The sequence below is a fragment of the Caretta caretta genome, chromosome 3 (genome assembly GCF_965140235.1).
Source record: "Caretta caretta isolate rCarCar2 chromosome 3, rCarCar1.hap1, whole genome shotgun sequence".
Lineage (NCBI taxonomy): Eukaryota > Metazoa > Chordata > Testudines > Cheloniidae > Caretta > Caretta caretta.
The window spans coordinates 7,551,248-7,578,293 of record NC_134208.1 but is presented as its reverse complement, the minus strand read 5'-3'; the positions used below and the strand labels follow the sequence as shown (position 1 = coordinate 7,578,293).

The 27,046-nt window shown below is 46.9% G+C and overlaps 1 protein-coding gene across 3 annotated transcripts in view; it reads right to left on the bottom strand.

Annotated features, from left to right (window-relative positions):
* Positions 1–4,242: 4,242 nt before the first annotated feature.
* The window catches only part of ZNF395 (zinc finger protein 395), a 52,111-nt gene continuing 29,307 nt past the window's right edge, over positions 4,243–27,046 (bottom strand). For all 3 annotated transcript variants that reach the window (XM_048845840.2, XM_048845839.2, XM_048845838.2), the window contains exons 7-10: positions 24,165–24,423; positions 20,511–20,603; positions 20,031–20,134; positions 4,243–11,929 (exon numbers count right to left, since the gene is read on the bottom strand). In XM_048845840.2, the coding sequence (XP_048701797.1) occupies positions 11,818–11,929; positions 20,031–20,134; positions 20,511–20,603; positions 24,165–24,423 (568 nt within the window). In that variant the 3' untranslated portion in view covers positions 4,243–11,817. The remainder of the gene's footprint in view (positions 11,930–20,030; positions 20,135–20,510; positions 20,604–24,164; positions 24,424–27,046) is intronic.

The window sequence follows — 27,046 nt, the reverse complement described above, 5'->3', positions numbered from 1 at the left end:
AGGACAGTTCCCCTTTTTAAGCCCTGCCCATGACGTCCCAACTTTTTTGGCAAACTGGCCATTTGTCCCATTTGCTGTTCCCAACTGATGGCCCTGCAGATGACCAGTTGGCAAGAGCAAATGGGACAAATGACCAGTTTTGCCAAAAAGGGTCTTGCGGGGGGGGGGGGGGGGGAAGCATGTGAGCGGCAGGGCTTGGGCCAGCTCCGTGTGAGAATGGGGGGGGGGGGAAATCTGGTCACCCTACCACAGCCCAACTCCAGCTTCCAGCCTGGCCGGGAGTGGGGCCCTCAGGGGTAGAAAAGGAGGAGCAGCGGGTGGGGCCACAGTTCCGGCACCATTGGCTCTTCCACTTCTATATGGATTCCGGTGCTCCTGCAGGGGTCCCCAAATTAGCTGTGGACCCTGGGCCCCGTGAGCCTGTGCGTTAATCCATCACTGGGTCCAGCAAACTCTTTGCATAGCTGAGCCAAAGCTCCAAACATGACTACATTTGTTTCCACAATACAAGGCACCTCGTTTGGATATCTGATGGACATACAGATCAAACAACAGTGTCTCTCTCTTTCTCAGTTCCAACCACATCCTTTAGGAATTTTAATTTCACTAGCACACATCCCAGGGCTGGGTACTGGTTATCTCCTAACCCCCATATGGCCAACCTGGATAGGAGCTGCAGGGACTAATGAGTCTGATGCTGCTGGTAAAATGGTTTGTAGATGATAAGTGACCTGAGAGCCATTATGTAGAACTGTGGTACATTCCATTCCCCCAATATTCACTCCAATCTAAGACTTTGATCTCCACAGGCCTACAGTCAAGCCTGGCATAGCTAGAGGCAAAACTCAGCCTTCACGTTTTTGAGTTGGGGGAAGGTGTTTAGGGGACCCAAGGTGCTCCCTTACCTGGTCTCTCTGAAGCTTCCCACGGTCTTAGTGATGTAGAGGGCCTTAAATATTTCCTCAATCCTGAACCAACCCACAGGATTTGGACATCCATGTAGGTAGTGCCCATCTTCTCCACACCAATAACAGAAACGCATGGTCTCCAAGAGGCAGGGGTTTTGCCAGCCCCTATCATTTTCTTGATCCCTGCCTCTCTGGTACAGCTATCCACCTTGTGTTTGCTCTTGGGGGCTGAGTTACTCGGCCTCTTGCAGTGGAAGCATTACACTGTTAATTTAACAGCTGTAAAGAGTTCATAGAATTGGGAAGAGGGTGCATTTATTTCATTTTAATTGCACTGCCCTGACAGGGGCCAGTCTCCCAGGTGCTCTCGTATTAGGATAACCACTGCATACAGCACACTTGTTTGCATTTCCTAGAAGAAAGCCTGGAGATGGCCATTCTGGCCCATATTTAAGATGGAAAATATACAGTGGAAGAATGTGAAGAAATGAAGTAGTCCGATAAAGGATGGATGAGCTAAGATACGCTATTCTTGTGAGAATTTGGAGGAGCCCACATCCCATGACATAAATATCAGGAGCATTACTAGTAGCCCCTCAAATGCATTCACCCTGCACTAGGAAGAATCAGTGTCAGAGACAAGAACGTACTCCATGAGGGAAATGTAGTGTAATGGTTTATTGCTAAAGAAAAGTCAATTTGAATTTGCCATTCACGCTCCTCCTAGACTCTCGGTGCAGAGTGAGAGAATCAGCAGTGGCACGTTTATCATTTCAGCAGCTGTCCCTTCTGCTTCTGGTGGCTCCTTCTAGTATTGCTCTCTCCCTTTTCCTTCCTTCAGTGCATTGCCATTTCCCTCATGGTGTTCCTCTCATACACTTTTCCCTACGTCCACCTCATTTTTCCTCACTGCCTAGTTTCTGTGCTTCCCTGTCTCCTCATCCCCCTCCTGTCACTATACTTTCTTCAGACCCTTTCCCTTTTCCGAACACCTGCCCATTTCTGCCGGTCGTTCCCACATGCCACTAACAACAGATCTGGAGTTGGATTCCAATACTCCCTCTCTTCTCCTCTTAAAGGAATATCACCTAAACTCTGCCAGAGTTTCCACAGCAGTAGAGAGAAGATTCATGTGTTGCATCCCACTGCACGTCCTCATAGTCACATAACTGTGGCCTCCCGTACTTAGGCATAATGGGCCCAAAGGCCACAGAAAGACACTGTAGAAAAAGATACTTGACCTTCCTTTGTGACTCCATTCAAGCCAGCTGGCAAAAAACAAAGCAAAAAGTGGGTGGTAAAGCAGAGGGTTTGTTTACAGTGTAGAAAGCTCAGCCAGATTAATTTTTTCCAAAAGGAAATTGTACAGTTGCCTTCAGCCTCTGTGGGACTCTTTGCCAAAGGATGTTGTGCAGGCCAAGCAGAGCTGTCCCTCGGGTACGGTGAATCAGGGTGACTGCCTTGGGCCTCACACTTTGGGGGGCCCTACAGGCGGGGAGGTGAGGCGGGCGGGGTGAGGAGGCGAATGCGGGGGCAAGCAGCCCCCTATTAGAACCTCCCCCCAGTGCCTCCTGCCCACCGGTGGGCCGCACCCATCAGCACCTCCCCCTCCCTCGCAGCACCTACCACGGATCAGATATTTTGTGGTTTCAGGAGGCGCTGGAGGAGAGGTCAGAGAAGCGAGGGTGCAGCGTGCTCAGAGGAGGGGATGGAATTGGGCGGGGAAGAGGCGGGTCGGGAAGAGGTAGGGCGGTAGCAGGAAGAGGCGGGGTGAGGCCTTGGGGGAAGGGGTGGAGTGGGGGCGGGGCCTGAGCAGAGCCAGGTGGAGATAGGCACCGAGTTTCTAATGTCCCGGGTCTCGCAGCCTCCTAGGGACGGCCCTGGGGCCCAGACCGTAACAGCGTTCAAAAAGAACTAGATAAGTTCATGGAGGATAGGTCCACCCATGGCTATTAGCCAGGATGGGTAGGGATGGTGGCCCTACCCTCTGGTTGCCAGAAGCTGGGAATAGGCGACAGGGGATGGATCACTTGATGATTCCCTGTTCTGTTCATTCCCTCATGGGCACCTGGCATTGGCCCCTGTCGGAAGACAGGATACTGGGCTAGATAGACCATTGGCCTGACCCAGTATGGCCGTTCTTATGTTCTTAGGGTTTGTTTACAATGTAGAAAGTTCAGCTAGATCTATTTTTTTTTCAAAGGAAACTGTAAAGTTGCCTTGAATCTGTATGTCAGGGATGGGGAACCTTTTTTCTATCAGGGGCCATTGACCCATAAGAAAAAAAAAGTCAGTTACAGGCCACACACAGCCCCATGGGGGGGTGGGGATAGGGGCGCAGAGGCTTGGGGCTTCCCCCACAGCAGGGCAAACCAGCACTTGCAGCTCCAGCCCCGCAGGGGGATACGGAGACTCAGGGCTTCCCCTGGGTTCTGGAGTGGGGCCAGAAATGAGGGGTTCAGGATGTGGGAGGGGAATCTGGGCTGAGGCAGGGTGTTGGGTGCAGGAGGGGGTGAGGGTTCTGGCGATGAGGGGTTTGATGTGCAGGAAGAGGCTCCAGGCTGGGGTTGAGGGGTTTGGAAAGCAGGAGTGGGCTCACGGCTGGGACAGGGGGTTGGGGGGTCTGGAAGGGAGTTAGGGTGCGGGAGGGGGTTCCCACCTGGGGCAGGGAGCTCAGGGTGTAGGCTCCGGCCGGGCAGCGCTTACCTCAGGAAGCTTCCAGGTGGCAGCGCAGCGGGACTAAGGTAGGCTCCCTGCCTGCCCCGGCTCCGTGCTACTCCCGGAAGCGGCTGGCCTGTCCAGACCCTAGGCGGAGGAGCGACCAGGCAGTTCTGCCAAGCTGGTGCTGGAGCAGCACACGGAGCTTCCCGGGCCACAGAGACATGCTGACTGCTTCCGGAACTTGCGCGGAGCTGATCAGACTTTTAACAGGCTGGCAACCCTAGCTTCCCCCCGCAGAACGAGACAGCGCTCGCGGCTCCAGCCCCGCGGTGGGGTGCCGAGGCTCGAGGCTTCAGGCCTGGAGACTTGCCGCGGGCCGTAGGTTCCCCACCCTTGCGGTATACATAATGGGTGCAATGCAGCTGTCATTCCAGTCTCTTGTCTGCTTTAAAAACTAGGTTAATACAATGTATAAAGAACAAGACTTTTTAGCCAAGCAAAAGTGGTCTCACGTTAGGAAACATCAAGCTGGAAGAAATGTTCCCTTCAGTGCTCTGGGACATGAGCATCAGGCTAAACAGTGAAACATGTAATAGCTACCCTAGTCCAGGACAGCAAGGTCTCTTGCTTTTTCTTCCTTCTGTACAAGAACAGGTAAAAGGACACAGTCAGATATCAGGCAACTTTTCATTTTATTTCTTATAAAATATATTTTATATTGCTGCTGTAAAAATTACATTTCACATTTTTATTTTATTACAATAAAAAATAATACTTGGAAGACAGCTGAAAAAAGCTCCAATGAGACAGAAATTCACTGATACGGCATATCCCCGTTAAGCTGAATAGCATGCCAAAGAGCAGCTATTGGCAACAAATGTCCCATCCTTTCCACACTTTCTCATATCCCATAACTCCACAAAAAAACAAGTTACACCCTACCCTAGCTTTGTGTATCTACCTGAAGACTTCCCATTTCTTTAATCCAATGGGGGTGTAGAGTGACAGAGTGGGGGGGGGGGGGGTCACCAGGTGCTGAACTTCACACAACACAACTGCTTTGCTTCTTTTAGGGGTCCAATCTCCCATCAACAATGAAGGGTCACAACGTGTAGGCTGGACACACTCCAGTTAATGCCTAGCAGAAAGGTTCCTATGTACATACATATACATGCACAAAGAGACAATCAGACCAAACAGGTGCATATGGGAGGTGTTTCTTAGCTGAATTCACAGGTCACGGCTACCTAATGTTTGGAGGTTGAGGGGGACTTGCTTAAGATTAGAAAAGCTCTTAAGTATGGAGTCTATGCAAGAGTGACAGAAGGAAAACTAGAGTCTACCAAGTGTGGTTGGAAGCAAGTTAGAAAATTAGGCGGAGAAAAGCAAAGAAGGAAAAAAAAAATTTTTTTTAAATCTTGCTGTGTCATTTCTGCCAACAAAAAAAGTGTAAAAAATAAAATTAAAAAATACGTGCACCAGCTGTTCCAACAAAAAAAAAACACCCACATATAAAACAACCACCATATTGTTAAGAACTATTTTGTCCAATTAAATCTGTACCGCAAAAGCCCTCAAAATAAAGTGTAAGAATCCCCCATCCCCTTTCAAATCTTTTAAAAAACACTGATACAAAATATTCCTATGTAAGATGTTTTTTTCTTTATTATGATTAAGTAAGTGCTCTTCATTTTGGAATCAGGCATTGCAAGATGGCTATGTGTACAAACAAAGGTGCTGCAAGATAGGGAAAAAAAGCCAGTGGACAGTATTTAGTGTGTGTTAGTGGTGTAATACTTCTCTTCTGCCTACCTTCCTCCCATCCCACACACGCCTGTGATACCAGGCAATAGCAGACAGATTCTGCATTCCTCTCTGGCCTAAGAGTTTGTGCAGCTTAGCGAGGGTATACGGTATACCACATGCTTCTATAGGTGACTGCTTATTCCAAAGTCATTTACACTTTTTAAAAAAAATCACATTTAACAAAAGCAAAATGTTATTTTTTTCAAAACCCAATCTTCTGTCAGCAAAAAAATTATCCTTGAAATAAACATATATATAACACATACAAATGTTTGGGTTGAGGACTCTGGATTGTTCAAGGCCAGTTACTGAGGGGTGAACCTTAAAGAGGCTCATAGGATTGGTTTGATCAGCACCCGTGCGTCTGGATGCATATTTTAATTTCCTGAGTGACCCAGATTGACCTTATGAATTGCAGGGTCCTAAGCAAGAGAAGGGCCCCAAGAGTCCCAGAGAAAGAGAGGGAAGGGTGGTCAGGGTGAGTTTGTGTCCTGTTCCTCCAATCTCACGGCTGGAGAGAGAGATGAGACTACAATCAGTAAACTGCTAAGATGGCTTCATTTGAAGTCTGCAAATTGTACTAAAAGTGTCATAAAATAGGCTCTCTAAGAAGATTTCTGGACCTCTCCACTTCCTGAAAGACACAATGGGTCCAATGATTAGGGTGCTAGGCTGTAACTCAAAAGACTTGGGGGTTCAATTCCTTGCTCCACCACAAACCCTCCCATGAGTTAGGGGCTTCTGAAAAATCCCAGTAGGTGCCTATATCTGGATCTTTAGAAATCTGGCCCTTAGTCTCCCTGGATCAGATGTATGCAAGTGCCTAACTCCCAGTGAAATCAATGGGAATTAGATGGTGTCATGGGGTGCCTGGGCCCCTTTAAGGGGGAGCTGGTCTGCACCTGGGCTAACTGCCCTGGGCTGAGGCTGATCGGAGAAGTTCAGCAAAGAAGGTTTTAATGAACAGCTGGACAGCTTGAGTGACCCTACTGGTTACACCTGGAGAGGGCATGGTCAGGTAGGGAGGAGAGGAACTTAGAGGAAATGCAGGGTGGAACCCTCTCCGGGGTGGAGAGTCTGAAGAAGGACCTTGATATAGATCCCTCAAGTTGTCACACCCCGTATCTGTACAACTTGCAACTTCTGGTTGATACTACAAAGTTACTATGAAGTGGTTGCCATGAAAAATGCTGTATCACAAATGCTCCTCCAGCTATGCGTATCCACTATGGGCTAAGCAGAGCTGTATCACATCCTCTTAGTAGACCAGATACAACAGAAGGTCCTTAGAACTTATTAAGCGATAACACCTTGGAACAGTGGGTGAGTTTAGGCCTGGGGCGGGGGGGGGGGGAAATAAACCCAAACAGTTTTACTCTACCTCTCTGAAGGAAGGAACAAGAAGTGGAGAGCGGAAAGTTACCAAGCAGAACAAAGATACCTAGGTGTTAATGCTAGCCTTTAAAAAACACAGAGGTTGGGTGGGTCAGGAGAAGATTGAGAGACACAGGATGTTTGGGAAGAAAGAAGGAAAGACATGGATCAGCCAAGGTGAAAGTACTAGTAACTGAGCTGGGAAGAAGACTCCATGTTTCAGAACGTAAGGGTCCACAGCAGAAGGACCTGGTTGGCCCCAGAGGCTCTGACCCCAGCCCAAAGAATGCCCTGGTGAAGAAACTGAGAAATGAGCATAGGTTTTATTATTTTTGTATGGACCTGTGTATTTCTTGTATGATTCAGTAAAGAGCAACAGCGTTCTAGAACTCTGGGCAAAGTGTCTATTATGTGTCACAACTTTTATGTGTCCCCTGAGAGGGTTGAATGGTAACCCAGAAGGCTCATATTTTTGGTGTGGTTTTGGGAGAGGGGATCTTTAAGCTACAAGGGGAGTCTATGGTGTCTCAGCATTGGTTCCAGGCGCTGGGTAGTGGATGGCGAGGTTACAGCTCTCCCGAGGGAGTGTTAGAGGATCTGTGCTCCAAAAGTATGCTTAGGGATCTCAAGATTGGAACATCTGGGGATCAAGAAGGTTGATCATAGCATCTGCTGAGGTGACCAAATTTGTGACAGGGGGAAAAGCGGAATAAACTGCAGAAGTCACAATTAACTATAGTCATGCCCCCTCCCCCCCCCCCGGGGGGCGGGGTGGCGGGAAGGGGACTTGGGGCCCTGCAGGTCAGTATCATGACAATAGGTCAGAGGACTAAAGGGAACTGGAAGAGAGAGACTGAAATCTCAAACTCATAGGGCTGGAAGTGAGTTGCTGTTACTGTTTCACTTGCTGTCACTCGGTGAAGAGACTGGAACTGAAGACCCCAGGTGGGGCAGAAGACTTTTTGGTTCACTTTGGTTGTTTTAATACTGATGAAGGACATTAAGGACACATGTCCCAAAAGGGGTGGGACTCTAGAGGGAGGCAGCCAGAGGGCCAAGTACCCCACGACATGAGAGAGATGACACCACCACAAGAGGGCACTCCAGGATGGTGAGAGGCAACAACGCCACAAGGGAGCGCTCTGGGATGGTGAGCCCCATAACAGGCATCTAACACATTTAGAAACCTGGCTCTCTGTGTCTCAATTCCTTACCTATAAAATAGGAACCCGAGCACTACTCTACCTCACAGAGGTGTTGTGAGGAAAAATACATTAAAGATTATGAGGTGCTCAGATACTATAATAATGAGGGATGAAAACCTTAAACAGCAGAGCCAGGAATAAGAGATGAGGCATTTCTCTGGTTCCAGAACTGGGAATGAAAAACAACTAATAATATCAGAAACTGAACTTTTTGGGCCTCAAAAGAGACTTCTATTTGAATTGCAGGCAACGGTTCTAGTCAGTTTTACTTTACCCTTCCATAACTCGAGTGCAAAAAACACAGAAGCACTTGCATGCAAGTAAGCAGCATCCAACATCAAGAGTTCAAACTGGGAGACAAGAGGTTTCCTTTCATAATTTTATCAATGGGCCCAGGTGCCAGCCTTAAAGGAAAACTGCAGTGTAACCCAAGAGATAGTTTAACCACTGCATTTGAGAGTTATGTATGCAATTCCGCAATCCTTTCTCATGTGAGTAGTCCCACTGCAGTGCTGAGGTCACTGGGAGTACTCAAACAAGCACTTCAAGGAGTAGGCCCCAAGTGCCTGAAATACAATAAAGACGAATTATTAATAAACAGAAAGGTGCATTGGCAGGTTAGGATTCAGCCAATTCAAGTCAAGTAAAAACAGCTGGATATTAGACTGTTTTAAAGGTTTGTGGGCTTTTACATTGTTTTTGAAACGGAAACATTTAAAAGTAAATAGAATATATTTTAGAATGGCCCAATTTTCACCTGTGTCCTGTGAGGGGTTCAAGTAGTACCCTGGCTGCTGTGAAGCACAATTCTTCACCATGAAAATGGCAGCCCCAACTGACTATCATCAACCCCTTTCTCTGAATGGTACTTTTTAGGCGAGCAACCACAATGTCTGAAATCTCTTTTGAAATTTCATTCTTTTCCAGTATTTAGTAAAATATTAAGCCCCAGGGAGGTATAACAACACCTGGTATGACAAACCACTGCAGTATTCCTTTAAAGGTCACCTATATAGAACAGTTCAGCAACTTGTCTGCTTTCATAATCCACATTTCTCACATCAGACTAAGACAGTGGATCTCAAACTGCTAGCTCTTTATGGTGGTCATCAGAGTAACAGTCACAGTGGAGGGACTAAAGTGTAAGAGAGGGCCTCTTACGAACTCCTTCCTTCATAAAGTATCTGAACCGCAGTCACTGAAGTCAACTGAAAGACTCCCATTGTTTTCAATGGACTTTGCATCAGACCCACATGGACCCAGCTAGAGAACCTGACCCTACTGAATCAGACCTAGATGATTCCATTGGCTCAGAATCAGTGGACTAAGTAAAAAAAACAAACAAATAGGGAGACACACTCACTTTGTTCCTGCTTCCCATAGGCCAATTTGGCAACCACCAATTTAACAGCGAGCAGAAGACTGGGTTCTAAAACAATATACTGTATATATGTATAAAATTACAAAAAAATACCAACAAGCACCCCCATATATAACCCCTTTGACTGCACCACCTGCCCCTTTATCAACCAGGCTCACGTTGATCCAGGAGGAAATAACACCCTCCTGGTCACATGAATTGTTTTTACAAAGAAAGTGTAGTCAATCCTATGGTCCTTAAAAATACACCAGGCTTGTTTCTGCCTTGCCCATGGGTTGAGCTCTGCAGTTTATGGCCTACGATTATCAAAAACGCAGCAAAAAGTCCAATGATCCCCTTCCCACCCACTCCCATTAATACAAAACCCTCAACTCTGACTGCAGCCGAGTTATGCACAACATGGACCACATGGCTCGTGTGTAGCTGCCATTTTGTATTTACAAACAGAACAGACTTCACAGCGCCAGGATTCTCTGCACAACAGAGTGTAGCATTTGAATGGCTTTAGTGACGGGGCATTCCTTGCCCTGTTAAGAGAAACCAGGACTCCTTAGTGACTGTGACAGAGCACTTCTGTGACACCCGTTGAGTTCAACACGATCAAAATGGCACCCTCTGGGGGCAGTGTCCCAGTCAACCTGCACTGCTACCATCGCATACTGTACTGAGTTCAATGATGGAAACACCACTGACTCCCCAAGACACAAAATGGGGACGTATAGAACAAAATTCTTTGCCTTTGTGCTCCAAGGCCACACAGTGAGATGGACAGAGACACTGACATTAGCAACCTGGTCGCCAGGGTCCTGTCCATGCAGGGCCAAGCTTCCACAGGACAGCTTATTGTGCCATGGGATGCTGCTCCTCACAGCAGCTGCAATGTGTGTGCTGGTATTGTGGCTGGACTGCACTTGCTGCCAAGTGGCTTTTCACAGCTCAGACAGTAGATTGGGCACTTCCTACATGTGGCTGATCAGCCATGAGTGCAAAGACCAAAAACAATAAAAACTGGACCTGACTGCTGGTGGTGGATTAAATGGTGCTCTTCTCCAAAATCAGAGGGGCCTCTGGAACCTTTGATCTTTCCCTCCAGCTCCCCCCGCAATTCCAGAAAGACTCCTTGGGCTTGATTCTTCTCTTATTTAAACCTGTGCAAGTCAGGAGTAACTCCACTGAAGTTACACTGCTATAAGTGAGAATCAGGCAAACAGGGATAAATTCTACCCCCAGAGGACAGTAAACTGTACACAATGACAGATCAAATCAGAAACATTTGAATCATGTAAAAAGAATATGAATTTTTTAAAAATGAAAGCCAGAAAGCTGGGTTCAGACATCTTTCACAATTCAGGATTTCATAACATACGTATCTATGACACTGATTCAGCAAATGACATAAGCACGTGCTTATCTTTAAGCGTGCAAGTAATCCCAACTCATTCAGCATGTACTTTAGTCCCACTGATTGCAACATAATGTAAAAATGTATGTAAGCATTTTGCTGAATTGGGGCCTAAATTTTTGTGTGTCCACCCTTTCTAGTCCTCTTGGGTTAACAATATTGATCCTGCCAACTTCGCAGAAAGCTACATCAGGTTTCAAAATAAAAACTCATTCCCTGTAGGTTAAAGAGACACTGTGAGACCCAAAAAATAGGTTTTTCAAAGAAATACATTGTTTTCATGAATCTAACAAAAAAATTAGTTTTGTTTTAAAAAAATTTGTTTTTAATTAAAAGATAAAAATATATGTAGATGTTTATTTTAAGATTTCAACATTGCTGATGCAGCTGTATCAGAACACATAAATACCAGGAAGTGAAACTGACCAGAGACATAGCAAGTCCAGCTTTAAATGTCAGAGCTGAGAGGTGTAAAAAGTAAACACAGTATCATTGGTAAAAAGCAAAGGAAAGAACTTTAAATTCCTCCCATTCCAATAATTTAAGGTGTTACTAGTAAAACATGAACATCATTTTCCTTTTTTAAGCTATGATTGTTATTCTGACAGTGCCCTTTAAACTACAGCAGACTTTGAGCTTTCTAGCCAGTCACGTAACAGAGAGAGAGATGATCCTCACCTCCTTATCCCAGCTACTGACCTGAAAGTTCAGTAGACTACTGTTGAGCTGGGAGATCAGTAAAGAGTTCTTTGGTCCCTGGATCACCAAATAACAAGTCTGCTGTGAACACCAAGCAACCAGCTTTCTTTCTTTCCCTCCCTATTTTTACTATAAAATAGGAGGACTTTTTTTTTTTTTTTACGTTTGTAAAAAACCCACAGAAAGTGTAAAAAATTAATAAATCCAGCTGACATACAATATACAGAACTTGGAATTTACACACAGCTCTTGAGATCTCTGCTGAAGCCACAGGAGATAGATACCTCCAAGTTTGCTGTGCCCTGGTTGCAGCAATGACCAACTTTGGGAGCTCTCGGCTGAGAGAGAGAGAAATTCAATACTCCTGAAATGTTCATGTGCTCAGTCCAGGAATCGCTGGCAGGCCTTTTTCCACCGGCAGGCCGTGCACCACTGGTCTCGGTGCTCAATTCCATATACTTTACGGCATTTCTTGGCTTCGCCACGGACTTTTCTGCAGAGTAACAAAAATAACCGAGACGGTGACATGGTTATTAAAGCGTTACAGAGCTCAGGGGAGAAGAGAGTATGTGCAACGCAATGCAAGGTTGAGCTAAACCTGAGGAGGAAGCCCCAGTGTGAACAAAGCATTAGACGTTCCCAGTAGAGAGCAACCCTGCAATAGCAGAGGGATGGGCTGAACCCACAGTAACATCTCTTGCTTATGTGGCAGCTTCTAGAATTCTAAGGGCTTGTCTGCACTTGAAATGTCACAGCATTGCAGGTGCAACTACACTCCTAGAGCACTTCAGTGTAGACACCACCCATGCTGACAGGAGGGATCCTCCCACAGGTGTAGGTAATCCACCTCCCCGAGAGTTCTCCGCAAGAGTTCTTCTGTTGACCGAGCACTGCCTACTCCGGGGCTTAGGTCAACTTAACTAAGTCTCTCAAGGGTGTGGATTTTTCACACCCCTGAGTGACGCAGCTGGGTTGACCTAACTTTTTGGTGCAGACCAGGCCTACGTCAAAGGGCTGTTCCCATCCTGAGGGAGTCCAAAGAAAGTGGAAGTTTAAACCAAAGCGTTTCCTTCTTTTCTTTTGGACGGTTTTCAATCAAGACTCAGCAATACTAGCCATCTCCACAGCACCATTATTAGAATGCTAATAGAGAGGAAGGCTGTTCTTATTGTTAAGGTACCGGACTGAGATTCAAAAGATTGAGAGTCAATTCACAGCTCTGCCACAGGCTCCATGTGTGATCCATGGCAAACCACTTGATCTGTGTTGTGAATTCCCCATTTGTAAAATGGGGATAACAACACTTCCTTTCTCCCACGCTTTATTTCTCGTCTATTTAAACCATAAGCTCTTTGGGGCAGGGACTGTCTCTTACTATGTGTATTATGCACAGTGCCTATGCATAATAGCTGATCTTAGTTGGGGCAAATAATTCAAATACAGAATAATACCCGCTTTCATTCTGAAGAGTCACAAGCAGCAGACAAACTACATACAGAGTTCAATCATCCACCATTTAAATGCAGTCACCTCTGGGGTGGAATGTGGAAGCTACTCTGAACCAGCAGCGCTACATAAGAGTTTTTAGAAGGAGAAATGAAGAACAGTGTCCCCAGTTATTCAGTATTTAGGCAAAGCTATTACATGCAGACAGCAAAGAGGAAGTATAATACAACAGGTTGGTGGATTGAATGGACATACTGGAACAGTTATGGACCTGACCTAAATTAGACTGTATAAAAGCCAGTCAGCCAGTCAGCTGCGAACCAGCTGAGCAGCGAACAGCAGAGCAGCTAACAGAGGGAGTTTGCCTGGGAGTTCCCCAGGGAGAGCCTGCTGAGGCTTACATCTTGCCGGCTTCTCTGAGAAGTTACTACAACTCCTGAGTGAGCTAGTAGAAGGAAGATAATATGGATGGGGGGTGTTCAGCTGTTGTGACCTGCACTGGATGTACCATGTTTGTCTTTCTTCCACAGGACAGAAGCAACTTTGTCTGTACAAAGAGCAAGCTGGTCTCCATATTGGAAGAGAATATTGGAGAAATGAGTATCGACCCTGCGTTTCATAAGAGAAACTGAAGATTTCCTGGACGGATGTCAGGATAGGCTTCTACGGGCACAAGGTTCTGAAGATTCAGAGCAGGCTGCGCAGCAGGGACAGAAGGATGGTGAAGAAATTTGGCATCATGTGACCTCCGGAAGAAGAAAGGGGAGCATCCCTGTACCAGCAGGGCAGATACAGGTAAGTAACCGTTTTCATGTTCTCTCCACAGGTACTAATGCGGAGAGTGGACCAGATGATACGTCTGAGGGAAGGGAGTAGAAGGAGACTCTGCCGATTGGAAGGCATGGGATGCACTGTCCTAGGGTTGGGGGGTCCACGACCACCGCTCCCAAGAGAAGGAGGCGGGTGGTAGTGGTCGGGGACTCTCTCCTCAGGGGGACTGAGTCATCTATCTGCCGCCCCGACTGGGAAAACCGAGAAGTCTGCTGCTTGCCAGGAGCTAGGATTCACGATGTGACAGAGAGACTCCCGAGACTCATCAAGCCCTCGGACCGCTACCCCTTCCTGCTTCTCCACGTGGGCACCAATGATACTGCCAAGAATGACCTTGAGCAGATCACTGCGGACTACATGGCTCTGGGAAGAAGGATAAAGGAGTTTGAGGTGCAAGTGGTGTTCTCGTCCATCCTCCCCGTGGAAGGAAAAGGCCTGGGCAGAGACCGTTGAATCGTGGAAGTCAATGAATGGCTATGCAGGTGGTGTCGGAGAGAAGGCTTTGGATTCTTTGACCATGGGATGATGTTCCAAGGAGGAGTGCTAGGCAGAGACGGGCTCCACCTTAAGAAGAGAGGGAAGAGCATCTTTGGAAGCAGGCTGGCTAACCTAGTGAGGAGGGCTTTAAACTAGGTTCACTGGGGGAAGGAGACCAAAGCCCTGAGGTAAGTGGGGAAGTGGGATACCGGGAGGAGGCACGAGCAGGAGCGCGTGAGAGGGGAGGGCTCCTGCCTCATACTGAGAAAGAGGGGCGATCAGCAGGTTACCTCAAGTGTCTATATACAAATGCACGAAGCCTGGGAATCAAGCAGGGAGAACTGGAAGTCCTGGCACAGTCAAGGAATGATGATGTGATTGGAATAACAGAGACTTGGTGGGATAACTCACATGACTGGAGTACTGTCATGGATGGATATAAGCTGTTCAGGAAGGGCAGAAAAGGTGAGGGAGTTGCACTGTATGTAAGGGAGCAGTATGACTGCTCAGAGCTCAAGTATGAAACTGCAGAAAAACCTGAGAGTCTCTGGATTAAGTTTAGAAGTGTGAGCAACAAGGGTGATGTCGTGGTGGGAGTCTGCTATAGACAACCGGACCAGGGGGATGAGGTAGACGAGGCTTTCTTCCGGCAACTCGCAGAAGTTACTAGATTGCACGCCCTGGTTCTCATGGGAGACTTCAATTACCCTGATATCTGCTGGGAGAGAAATACAGCGGTGCACAGGCAATCCAGGAAATTTTTGGAAAATGTAGGGGACAATTTCCTGGTGCAAGTGCTGGAGGAACCAACTAGGGGCAGAGCTCTTCTTGACCTGCTGCTCACAAACCGGGAAGAATTAGTGGGGGAAGCTAAAGTGGATGGGAACCTGGGAGGCAGTGACCATGAAATGGTCGAGTTCAGGATCCTGACACAGGGAAGAAAGGAGAGCTGCAGAATATGGACCCTGGACTTCAGAAAAGCAGACTGACTCCCTCAGGGAACTGATGGGCAGGATCCCCTGGGAGAATAACATGAGGGGGAAAGGAGTCCAGGAGAGCTGGCTGTATTTTAAAGAATCCTTATTGAGGTTACAGGGACAAACCATCCCGATGTGTAGAAAGAATAGTAAATATGGCAGGCGACCAGCTTGGCTTAACAGTGAAATCCTTGCTGATCTTGAACACAAAAAAGAAGCTTACAAGAAGTGAAAGATTGGACAAATCATCAGGGAAGAGTATAAAAATATTGCTCGGGGATGCAGGATTGAAATCAGGAAGGCAAAATCACACCTGGAGTTGCAGCTAGCAAAGGATGTTAAGAGTAACAAGAAGGGTTTCTTCAGGTATGTTAGCAACAAGAAGAAAGTCAAGGAAAGTGTGGGCCCCTTACTGAATGAGGGAGGCAACCTAGTGACAGAGGATGTGGAAAAAGCGAATGTACTCAATGCTTTTTTTGCCTCTGTCTTCTCGAACAAGATCAGCTCCCAGACTACTGCACTGGGCAGCACAGCATGGGGAGGAGGGGACCAGCCCTCTGTGGAGAAAGAAGTGGTTCGGGACTATTTAGAAAAGCTGGACGAGCACAAGTCCAAGGGGCCGGACGAGTTGCATCCGAGAGTGCTAAAGGAGTTGGCAGATGTGATTGCATAGCCATTGGCCTTTATCTTTGAAAACTCATGGCAATTCGGGGAAGTCCCGGACGACTGGAAAAAGGCTAATGTAGTGCCCATCTTTAAAAAAGGGAAGAAGGAGGATCCGGGGAACTACAGGCCAGTCAGCCTCACCTCAGTCCCTGGAAAAATCATGGAGCAGGTCCTCAAGGAATCAATTCTGAAGCACTTAGAGGAGAGGAAAGCGATCAGGATCATGGATTCACCAAGGGCAAGTCCTGCCTGACTAATCTAATTGCCTTCTATGATGAAATAACTGGCTCTCTGGATGAGGGGAAAGCAGTGGACGTGTTGTTCCTTGACTTTAGCAAAGCTTTTGACACTGTCTCCCACAGTATTCTTGCCAGCAACTTAAAGAAGTATGGACTGGATGAATGGACTATAAGGTGGATAGAAAGTTGGCTAGATTGTTAGGCTCAACGGGTAGTGATCAATGGCTCCATGTCTAGTTGGCAGCCGGTGTCAAGTGGAGTGCCCCAAGGGTCGGTCCTGGGGGCGGTTTTGTTCAATATCTTCATAAATGATCTGGAGGATGGTGTGGATTGCACTCTCAGCAAATTTGCAGATGACAATAAACTGGGAGGAGAGGTAGATATGCTGGAGGGCAGGGATAGGATACAGAGGGACCTAGACAAATTAGAGGATTGGGCCAAAAGAAATGTGATGAGGTTCAACAAGTTCAAGTGCAGAGTCCTGCACTTAGGACGGAAGAACCCAATGCACAGCTACAGACTAGGGACCGAATGGCTCGGCAGCAGTTCTGCTTAAAAGGACCTAAGGGTGACAGCGGACGAGAAGCTGGATATGAGTCAACAGTGTGCCCTTGTTGCCAAGAAGGCCCATGGCATTTTGGGATGTATACGTAGGGGCACTGCCAGCAGATCGAGGGACGTGATCGTTCCCCTCTATTCGACATTAGTGAGGCCTCATCTGGAGTACTGTGTCCAGTTTTGGGTCCCACACTACAGGAAGGATGTGGAAAAACTGGAAAGAGTCCAGCGGAGGGCAACAAAAACGATTAGGGGACTGGAACACATGACTTATGACGAGAGGCTGAGGGAACTGGGATTGTTTAGTCTGCGGAAGAGAAGAATGAGGGGAGATTTGATAACTGCTTTCAACTACCTGAAAGGGGGTTCCAAAGAGGATGGATCTAGACTGTTTTCAGTGGTAGCTGATGACAGAACAAGGAGTAATGGTCTCAAGTTGCAGTGGGGGAGGTTTAGGTTGGATATTAGGAAAAACTTTTTCACTAGGAGGGTGGTGAAGCACTGGAATGGGTTACCTACGGAGGTGGTAGAATCTCCTTCCTTAGATATTTTTAAGGTCAGGCTTGACAAAGCCCTGGGTGGGATGATTTAGTTGGGGATTGGGTCCTGCTTTGAGCAGGGGGTGGGACTAGATGACCTCCTGAGGTCCCTTCCAACCCTGATATTCTATGAGTCTATGATTCTATCGCAGGGTGGGAAGCTCTGATGGCTTCACCTGAAGGCTAGACTCCAGAAATCTGAGAACCAAGGTATGATACAGTGGAGATCCATTATTATTTATAAAGTGCCACACAGCTCCATGCCAGAGCTGGGGCTGGCAGAAAGCACATCATTTTCCTTTTTTAAACAGAAACAAGAAGGAAGGGGGCAGAGGACAGCAACTGACCCCTCAGGTTTGGGGCCCCAGAGCAACAGGAGCCTTCCGGGATGGGGATGGATGATACTGAGGCTACTGTAGAAGATTCTCACACAGCTTTTGAAATATGGAAGGGCCAGCTCTGGTCTTTGCTGAGGAAGAGCCCCAGGGTAACCCTGGACTAGGGAGGAATGCACCTGGTCTCCTGAACATGTGAAGTCTTCTTGGGGTTTTCTCAGGAACATGGGACAATTCCCCTGCAGGGCACTAACCTACTCAGGGGACCACAAGTGTAGACCCCGGCCCAACGCAGAGTTATGCAGGTGTGACAGCACCAGGCCTATCACCTGGATGCACATTAGACATGTCTGGGCTAGTCTGTTAACGTCTTGTACAAGGCTAAAGAGGCTGGGTTGAAAAGACCTATTCAGGCAGAAGCCCCAGCAAGGAGGCTATGCAGACTGGAGGGGTGATTAGGCTTTAACCAATACAAAATAGCCACAGGAGAAGATTATAAGCCTCTAAAACGTCCCCATTAACATCTCACCATCCTAGATCACCCAGTCCCAGAGCATCCATGATTTCTACAGTGCCCAAAAGCACGCTGAGCACCTCAGAAGAACATATCAAAAGACAAGGTGCTGATGCCAGGTTCCAAGCTAGCCAGGGACATGACACAGGAAGGACAAGGTCTGTAGTGAGGTCATGGGGTACCTCAGTTTGGGTACGTGCATCAGGAGATTTCATTACCTATCATTCTTATTATTTTAGTTCATGCTTCTTGTAAGCCAGGTGATCAAGGGAGTTCAAAGGGAGGCTCCTAAGCTAGGAGACGTTGGTGGCTTGGTTAACAGGGATTGGCAGAGTGTTCTAAGCAGGGTTTGCATGGAAGTGGCTTAGGAAATACAAGGCTGTCCTCCTTTGAAGAATGGAGGAGACAGGAGGAAACTTGATAGGAGACAGGTTTCAGAGTAACAGCCGTGTTAGTCTGTATTCGCAAAAAGAAAAGGAGTACTTGTGGCACCTTAGAGACTAACCAATTTATCTGAGCATAAGCTTTCGTGAGCTACAGCTCACTTCATCGGATGCATACTGTGGAAAGTGTAGAAGATCTTTTTATACACACAAACCATGAAAAAATGGGTGTTTACCACTACAAAAGGTTTTCTCTGCAAAAGGTTTTCTCTGGCCCAACTTGATTATCATACACAGTGTAAGGAGAGTGATCACTTTAGATAAGCTATTACCAGCAGGAGAGTGGGTTGGGGGGAGAGAAAACCTTTTGTAGTGGTAAACACCCATTTTTTCATGGTTTGTGTGTATAAAAAGATCTTCTGTACTTTCCACAGTATGCATCCGATGAAGTGAGCTGTAGCCCACAAAAGCTTATGCTCAAATAAATTGGTTAGTCTCTAAGGTGCCACAAGTACTCCTTTTCTTTTTGGTAGGAGACAAGGCCAGAGATCTGGGCCAGGGCAGAAGTGAGTCAATAATAATTGGCACCTGGACAGCACTTTCTCTCTGGAGATATCAAAGAACTCTGAGGACATTATTTGTTACCGCAGCTACTCATGGAGCAGCACCCCACAGTGGGAGGCGCCATGCAAACACAGAACAAAGAGATGGCTGCTGCTCCAAAGAGCTTAGCCTCAGAAAGTTTCTGGGAAATTATTATCATCATCCTCATTCTGGAGATGGGGAAACTGAGGCACAAAGAAGTTAAGTGATTTGCCCAGGATCACAGAGAGTCTGTTGCACAGTTGGGAAGAGAACCCAGGACTTCAGATATTCAGTCCCATGTTTCCCCCAAAAGGACAGTTACAACCATCTTTTATACCACCTAAAAGACTGTCAAACAAGAAGTTTTTCCATCTAAAAACTCTCTTCGCCTAAAGGCAACAAGGGACATGGTTAAAATGAGAGCCTCACGTAATACTTTTACATTCCAAATGCTTTAACTGTTTTTCCTTCTTTCTGTATATCTTTAATAAAAGGTTAAAAGGATGTTTAAATGGTGTGTTTGCCATGGTACTAAATCTCTCTGCCAAACCCGGAACCTTGTTTAACACTGTTTAATGTTGGTCAGTGACAGGGCCACATTAACACCTTTGACTCTTTGGGCCCATATAATCCACCTAAATTAATACAACACAACCATAACAACATCCTTCCTCTCTTAAAAAGAAAAGGGAGGACTCGTGGCACCTTAGCGACTAACCAATTTATTTGAGCATGAGCTTTCGTGAGCTACAGCTCACTTCATCGGATGCATTCAGTAGCTCACGAAAGCTCATGCTCAAATAAATTGAGTAGTCGCTAAGGTGCCACAAGTCCTCCTTTTCTTTTTGTGAATACAGACTAACACGGCTGCTACTCTGAAACCTTCCTCTCTCACTGTCCCACCTGCAATGGTGTAACCATACCCAGCTGTCCCTGTGCAGGATATGGTATCGGCTCATTGCTACCTATGTTAACACTCTCTCTTCTCCGACAGTACCAGGGCAGCATGGTCCCCACCCGCTTCCCCTCTCTGCAAACTCTTACCTGGTGCCACTGGGAGCCTTGGGAGGAGACGCGACGATCAGGTGTGACTTCAGCATTGATGTCGGCTGTTGGTGTTCACTGAAGCTCAGTGATCTGCTTCGAACCTGCACATGAGAATCAATTCCAGATCTATGAGTCATCACACACACCAGAGCTCGCTTTCTGCTGCTGAGATCTGTCCAGTCAGATGAATCCAGCCCAGTCTCTGTACTCAATAGCCTATGGAGACTGGTTTTATTGCGTGCGTAAAGCAGCATAGAGAACATAGCTCAACCATGTGGTGCCATGTCCCCTGAGCTGGTGGCAATGCACAGATCTCCCGTCAGGCAGCACATAAGCTTCAGGGAGTGACAAAGGCTAAACCAGGTTCTCTTTAAAACTCCCACTCCCTATGCCCTCCCACCCCTGCCCGATCACCCTTTCCAAGGTGCTGGGCAATTAACTGTGTAAAGAAAAAAGAGCCAAGCAAGCGTGACTCACCGGGGAGAGAGAAGGGATGGTGGAGGTGGCAGCAGCCCAGCTGATGCTGGTGAATATGTGTGGTGACACCGGAATCTGAATTGACGGTAAGGCCTGTGGAAGGAAAGGGGAGCAAAGGTTAGTGGTTTAACATTAACCCTTCAGAGGCAGTGTTGGTAACTGCAAGGACAGGGAAGCCAGGACTCCTGGTGTTGGATCATATTAAAGAAGTTCTGTATTAAAATCACAAATGAGTTTGATCCCCCATAGTTTAAATTCCAGGGTATTACTAATTAAGAGGTCTCTTGGTTTTTGGTACTGTTTCTCTCCCTCTATGTGTGAAACTTGCAAGCTGCTAATTGTGTTAGTACATTCTAAGACAAAGTCTGTTCTCAAAGCAATTCTTTGTAACAACAACTACTCACACAGAGAGAGACTCAAAGCAATACTCTGTAATAACAGAAACAGCACCCAGAGACTCCCTGTCCTTTTGTTGTATTCATCTCGCTTTGTTAACAATTGTGACTAAAATAGAGATAGAGGATGTATGTGGATGGATGCTTGGTGTGGATAACAACTGAATGATCAGGGGGGTGCCAGCCTAAGAATCCGGTGTCCATCGGCTGAAGAAGGCGTCAAGTGGAAATAACCAGAGGACCCCCGGAGGGCAGACTGGAATCCACCCAACAGCCTCAAGAATGGGAGAACCAAAGAACAAGATAACATCTGGCAGCACGGAGCCGTCAGGAATATGCCATCTGCTGATTGATTCAGCAACAGCATGATGAAGCAATTCCCATAGACTGGCATAGGAAGAAATTCCTATAAAAATGGACTCTAGAAAGTGAGAACTTTGGGATCTGATTCTGCAAACCAACCTCCAGGAGCATCAGATGAGCATCTGACAAGGCCCTGCTCCCTCCTCATGTTCAGGCTACCTGGCCAGTGGCTTGGCATGAGCAACTCTAAGGCTGGTAACTAGGATAACAACCTTGCAGAACCTGTGTGTGTGTGTGAATGAATGTGTGAAAAAGTATGAAATTGAATGGAATGTTATAGCTATAACTAACTGCTTACTATGATTCTTTCTGTATTCACAATAAATGTGGCATTTTGCCTTTTCCCCTTTAATAAGATCCTGCTGGTTTTTATTTTATTGGTATAACACTGGGTTCCATCTGACTATCACTGACTCACTGGGTGAATTGGCCAAACACCTCAGAGCCTCAATACCCCTCCTCCCTGACTTTTGCGCTCTGAACCATGCAGCCTGCATGTTCTCTTAATGGAGTTTTTAAAAGATGTTTCTTAGGTAAATTCCTTAACCTGGAACGATTTCACTAAGTGCCACCAGAACACCTTCTCCAGGACCATTATAAGGTCTGGAGAAGAGGGTACCTGACCTGCCAGCCACAGGAGCTGTGGGATACCAGCCTTCAGAGACCCTACTCCAGCACAGACTCTGAGCTCCACTGGGCAGACACCTAACACAGCTGCTGGCCTGCTTCAGAGTCCAGAGGCAGAGTCCCCCACCCTTAGCAAGGCTGCACCTTTAGTTCACTTTTCAGCATGCAGCCTCAGCAACCATATGTGCATAGCAACCTTCCTTACGACTATTTATTTGTATTACAGGAGTGCCTAGAGACCCCAGCCAAGCCCAGGGCCTCACTGTGGTAGGTACGTATATACACATATACAGCAAAAAACAGCAACAGCCCTCAAGATAGGAACTAAAGAGACAAGACAAAAGGGGAGGAGAGGAAATATTATCCTCATTGTACAGATGGGAACCAAGGCACGAGATTGGGGTAAAATTTCCAAAAGTGATTTAGAAGCCGAAGTCCCATTTTTACGACAGACTTAGGCTCTGAGAGCCATTGGAATTTAAACTCCCAAGTCATTTAGGTACTTTTGAAAATTTTACCCTTAAATGACTTGCCCAAGGTCCCATGGACTCTGTGGCAGAGTCTAGAATTGAGCCCTGATCTCCCCAGTCCCAGTCTAGTGCCTTGACTACAGAGCAACCCTTCCTCTTCAACCTTAACCGCTCTCTTTCTGTGCAAGGGGTACTGCTCATGCACAGTGGGCGGCTTTCTTTCCTTCCGCCCACTGTGCATGAACAGTACCCCTTGCACAGAAAGAAAGAGAGCAGAGTGCCCCAGGGCACTAAGAAACGTTTCCCTCTGAAACGGATTTCTCCAAGGTAGTTACACAAATTTCAATTTCAACCCCCAACTGATTGGGCTGTGGGGCTAGTCAGAAAAATGTTACAAGATTCCCTGCCCCACCCACACACCCCCAATGTGTAAAGTGTATTTCCCCCCCCCCTCTCTTACTTAAAAAAACAGGATACATTTTTTTTGTTCAGACTTTCCACACACCCTGCCCCCCGCCCCCAGGCAGAGACCACGCCTGAAAGGTGAAAGTGACTGAAGACAGGCAGCTACAGTGGAAATGCTTATGCTGCCTTAGCTCCACAAATCATCCCGTGTGTAACACAGAGATATCCTGGGCTGTAAAGCCTGGTCTACGCAGTTTGTCCACTAGAATTACTAGGTTGGGTAGGGGTGTGATTTTTTTTTTTAACGAATGTAGTTATAGCAATACAAGCCCTAGCGGGCAAATAGATATAAAGGTGCCTTATATCAGTACAGCTTATTCCCCTCCCCATAAAGGAATAAGCTACACCAGCCTAAACAGGCCGATACTGGTATAACACCACCTACAACAGGAAAGTTGTATCTCTTTAACTAAACTGGTTTAGGTACACTTGTGTGTGTACAGAAGGCCTAACAGTTTTAGCAGCATGAGGAACTGCAAGTGATGCAGTTATACCGGATCCCCATGCTTCCCATGTATTTGAACTCGGGACTCCTAATACCCAAGACATGCAAGGATCCGGTATAGTTACATTCCTGGTTGTGTTTTTTTTGCATACATAGGGATGTGCTGCATACCACCAAGCTGGCTAATTACAGGGTGGCTGGAAACTAGAGTGCTCACAGCAAGAGAATGACTGCGTTATACAGGTTAGCGAAAGAAATCCACTGATCACTTAAACAAAGAGTAACAGATACGCAGCTCCATGGTTATGAGGCCTAGCCAGCAGGTAGGAGGACAACAAGGCTGCAAATGTTTACAAGACATAATGAAGTTCCTCCCATATGCTGTCTTGTAGTATGAAAATTATGGAAACACTGGATCAAAACTAAGTAAATTTGAAACCAACAAATCAAAATACTTTATGTCTCCTATAGCCAATCTGTGGAACTCACTGCAGCAGGAGGTACAGTCAAATTCTGTGGCTGGATTTTAAAACAGAACTGGATCATTTTAGGATCACTAACTTTTGTAGCTATCCAAGCCAAAACAACAAGGAGAATCAGACCATTAGCTGATCAACTGCTGGGTCCAAGAAGGAGATTTTCTCCTTCCTGCTATGCACAACCACTACAGAATTCACTATGCGTTATTTTCTCTGATGCATCAGGCACTGGTCACTGGCATAGACAGGACCCTGAACTTGATGGACCAATGGTCTGATGTGGTAAGGAAGATTCTATAAGTAGCCAGCTGGTTTCTGAACCTTGTCATTAGATATGAAAACAAATGCCCCTAAGAATGAGGATGCCAGATGCCACTCCATCATGATGTTTCCGTAAGTGGCCAACATACCTGATAGGCATGATCTGCCTGGATGTGCCAGAAGGAGCTGGGGGCAGACTGACTGAGGGCACTGTTTGGGAGGTGAGACTCCAAGGTTGCCTGGTCCAAAGCCAAAGCCTCTGGCTTGGCTAGGGCCTGCTGGATGACAATGGGTGAGGACCCAAAGGTGGGGCTGGTGGCAGACTCTGGAGCAGCTTCTTCTTTCACCTGCACTTCGGTGTAGTAGAAGTCTTCCTCCCTCCTCCGCTGGTCAGAGTCTGCGCCATCTCTGTGGTGGTTTAAAAAGGGGAAAGGGTATGAATCAGTAATCATAAGTAACTCCCCCTTCCAATCAGATCTGTGCAAGGTGCCAGCATGATGCAGGTGGCAGCACTCAACCAATGAGCTATAAAAAAAAAAATCACAGGTTCAAGACCCGCCCCAGTTTCAAGCTCATTCTCAGAGCTGACAGTGTGAGGCAGCAGGTGGGGTCACCCTTGCGGAGGGTTCTCTTCTTCGGTTATGCTGTTAAACCAAGGTCTCTTTGGCCCGGCTGGGATTAAAGATTCCACGCACTTTTCCAAGAGACCAGGTGTCCTGGCCAACACTGCCTCGGCCAACAAAGCAAGTTCTGACGCTCAAGACAACAGCGAGCTATTGCTCCGTGCAGGAATGCGGACGGGCTTGCGCACACCCGTCGTACTGAAACCTGGAGAGCTGGCTGGCCCCAAATGGAGATGCAAAGGGCTATGAAATAATCACACAGCAGCAACAGCACATGCTGACCCAGTAAAACATTGTAACGCAACATCAGCATGCAGTTCTGCCAATATTTCGTGACCCCCGTTCGTACCATCTAATGTCTCCTGCCACCATATCCAGTGTTATTAGCTGCTTTTGGGAAATGAATATTTTTCCTTTCTCCCTTTGCTGGCTGCATAAAGATTCAGTTACTTCGGTTCCTTTGCTCAGCATCGCCTGTGTTGTGTCACGTACCTCAGAAAGTACGGAAGACGTGTCAAGCAAACCTTTGGACTCTAAGGGCACTTCTCCACAGCATTTTAGAGCCTGCGGGAGCGAGCATCCCAGATCTGGCCGACAGACTTGGGTTAGCAGGACTTGAGTGAGAGCTGTAAAAATCGCTGTGTAGACAACGCTTTGAAGTTGTGGCTGAGGCTGAAACCGCAACTTCAAAGCGGTGTCAACACAGCGATTTTGTCAACCTGGGCTGGGAGGCTTGCTCTTGAGGGCTCTGAACTGCTGTGTAGACATACCCTGAAGCTTCAGGGTATATGGTCTACAGTCACTGCACCAGTAATATTTAGCACTTAGACGGGAAGGTGCTTTGTATCTTCAAAGGGATTTAGAAGCATTAACTAGTTAAACAGACATCATCGGCTTAAAAATCTCACTGCTTACTAATTTTGTTTTATCTACCATTGTCGCAAATAAAACCCAAGAGGAGTGTAGGAAAGAGATCAGAAAAGAGGTTTTTTTCCCCTCGATATTGCCAGCATGTTTATTTTGTGCTCCTGACAGTATTTCGTGAATTGTCAGTTTCCCCACGTCCTCTGTATAGTCAGTTTCCCCCATGGTTTGTTTGGAGCTTTCACATGGAAACAAGGTGAGAGAAAAAACATTTCACAAAACAGAAAAACGTGAGGCTGTAAAACCACACTGGCACGGGGGACTGAGTGGTAGACATGGGTTTTAGAATGGACAACACCACAATATCCCTACAAGGAGGGGAAGAATTATCCCCATTTTGAACATGGGGAAAATGAGGCACACGGGGACGGACAGACTGTGAGTTGCCCATGGCGAGAATTAGTGGCAAAGCCAGGTTTTGAACCCAGGAGTTCCTGGCCCCCAGTGCTCAGACCCAGCTTCTCTTCTGCGATAACTTGTACAGTACAGCAGGGAGACCATGGAACACAAAAATTAAACCAAAAACCAACTTCCATTCGAGGCTGGATTTTTCTTGGAAACATGAGCAAAGCAGGAGGTTTGACGGGATGTTAGCTTCCCCTGCGCGTCCTGCTCTTGTGTGATAAAAGCCTCTTTCCTCACTGTACCACAGTTGCTGTACAAATGCAGAAGTGTCAAGCTTTGCGGCTTGTGCCTGTATCAGTCAGATGGGGCAGCAAGGGGCCCACTGGCTGGAGGTGCAACCGCTTTTTCTTTACTCTGGGCCCTTGATGGTCAGGGAGAGAAGAGCTTACAGCTCACTCCTGTCCCACCTTTACACCCCTTCGCTTTAGGGAATTTGCAATGCCTGGAGAACCAACCCTGAACTGAAACTAGGGGGCCCCACCACACCAGAAACAAGCCTTAGCTGAACTGAGCAACTATAGTCATTACTTGAGTTCTATTCAGTTAATTAGCAGCTTAAAGGGGAGCATAAAGCAAAGGGCTTGTTTCCAAGAAATACCAGTTTTACCCTGGGGGGGGCCTTAAAGATACATCCCATCTCCCCTTCTCAATACCCCCCAGTCTCCGTCATTGTTATTTATTTGTATTTCAGCTGTGTCCAAAGGCCCTAAACAGAATTAGGGCCTCCACTGTGCCAGGTGCTATACAAATGTAAAGCACTAGTTAGTGTCGGTCATGCATCCCCCTCTGTATGAGCCGGATAAAAACTCCCTGCCAGCCCCACTCTTAGCTTGGGCTGCAGAGACTCATAATTTAAGCTCTGGACGTCCCCGGTTCGTTCCCTGGTGGTGGCCAAGTGGCAGCCATCACACAAACACACAAGACTGTTCCTGTCTCAAAGCGCTTCTGCTTCAAAATAGACAGGGCAGAGAGGCTGGAGAAAAGGGATGCAATACACGAGCAGAATGATGGTTGGCAAATCTACCTTTTCTTATTGTATTCTTGGGCAAAGGTGGGGGTGGAAGGCTGGAGAAGAGTTA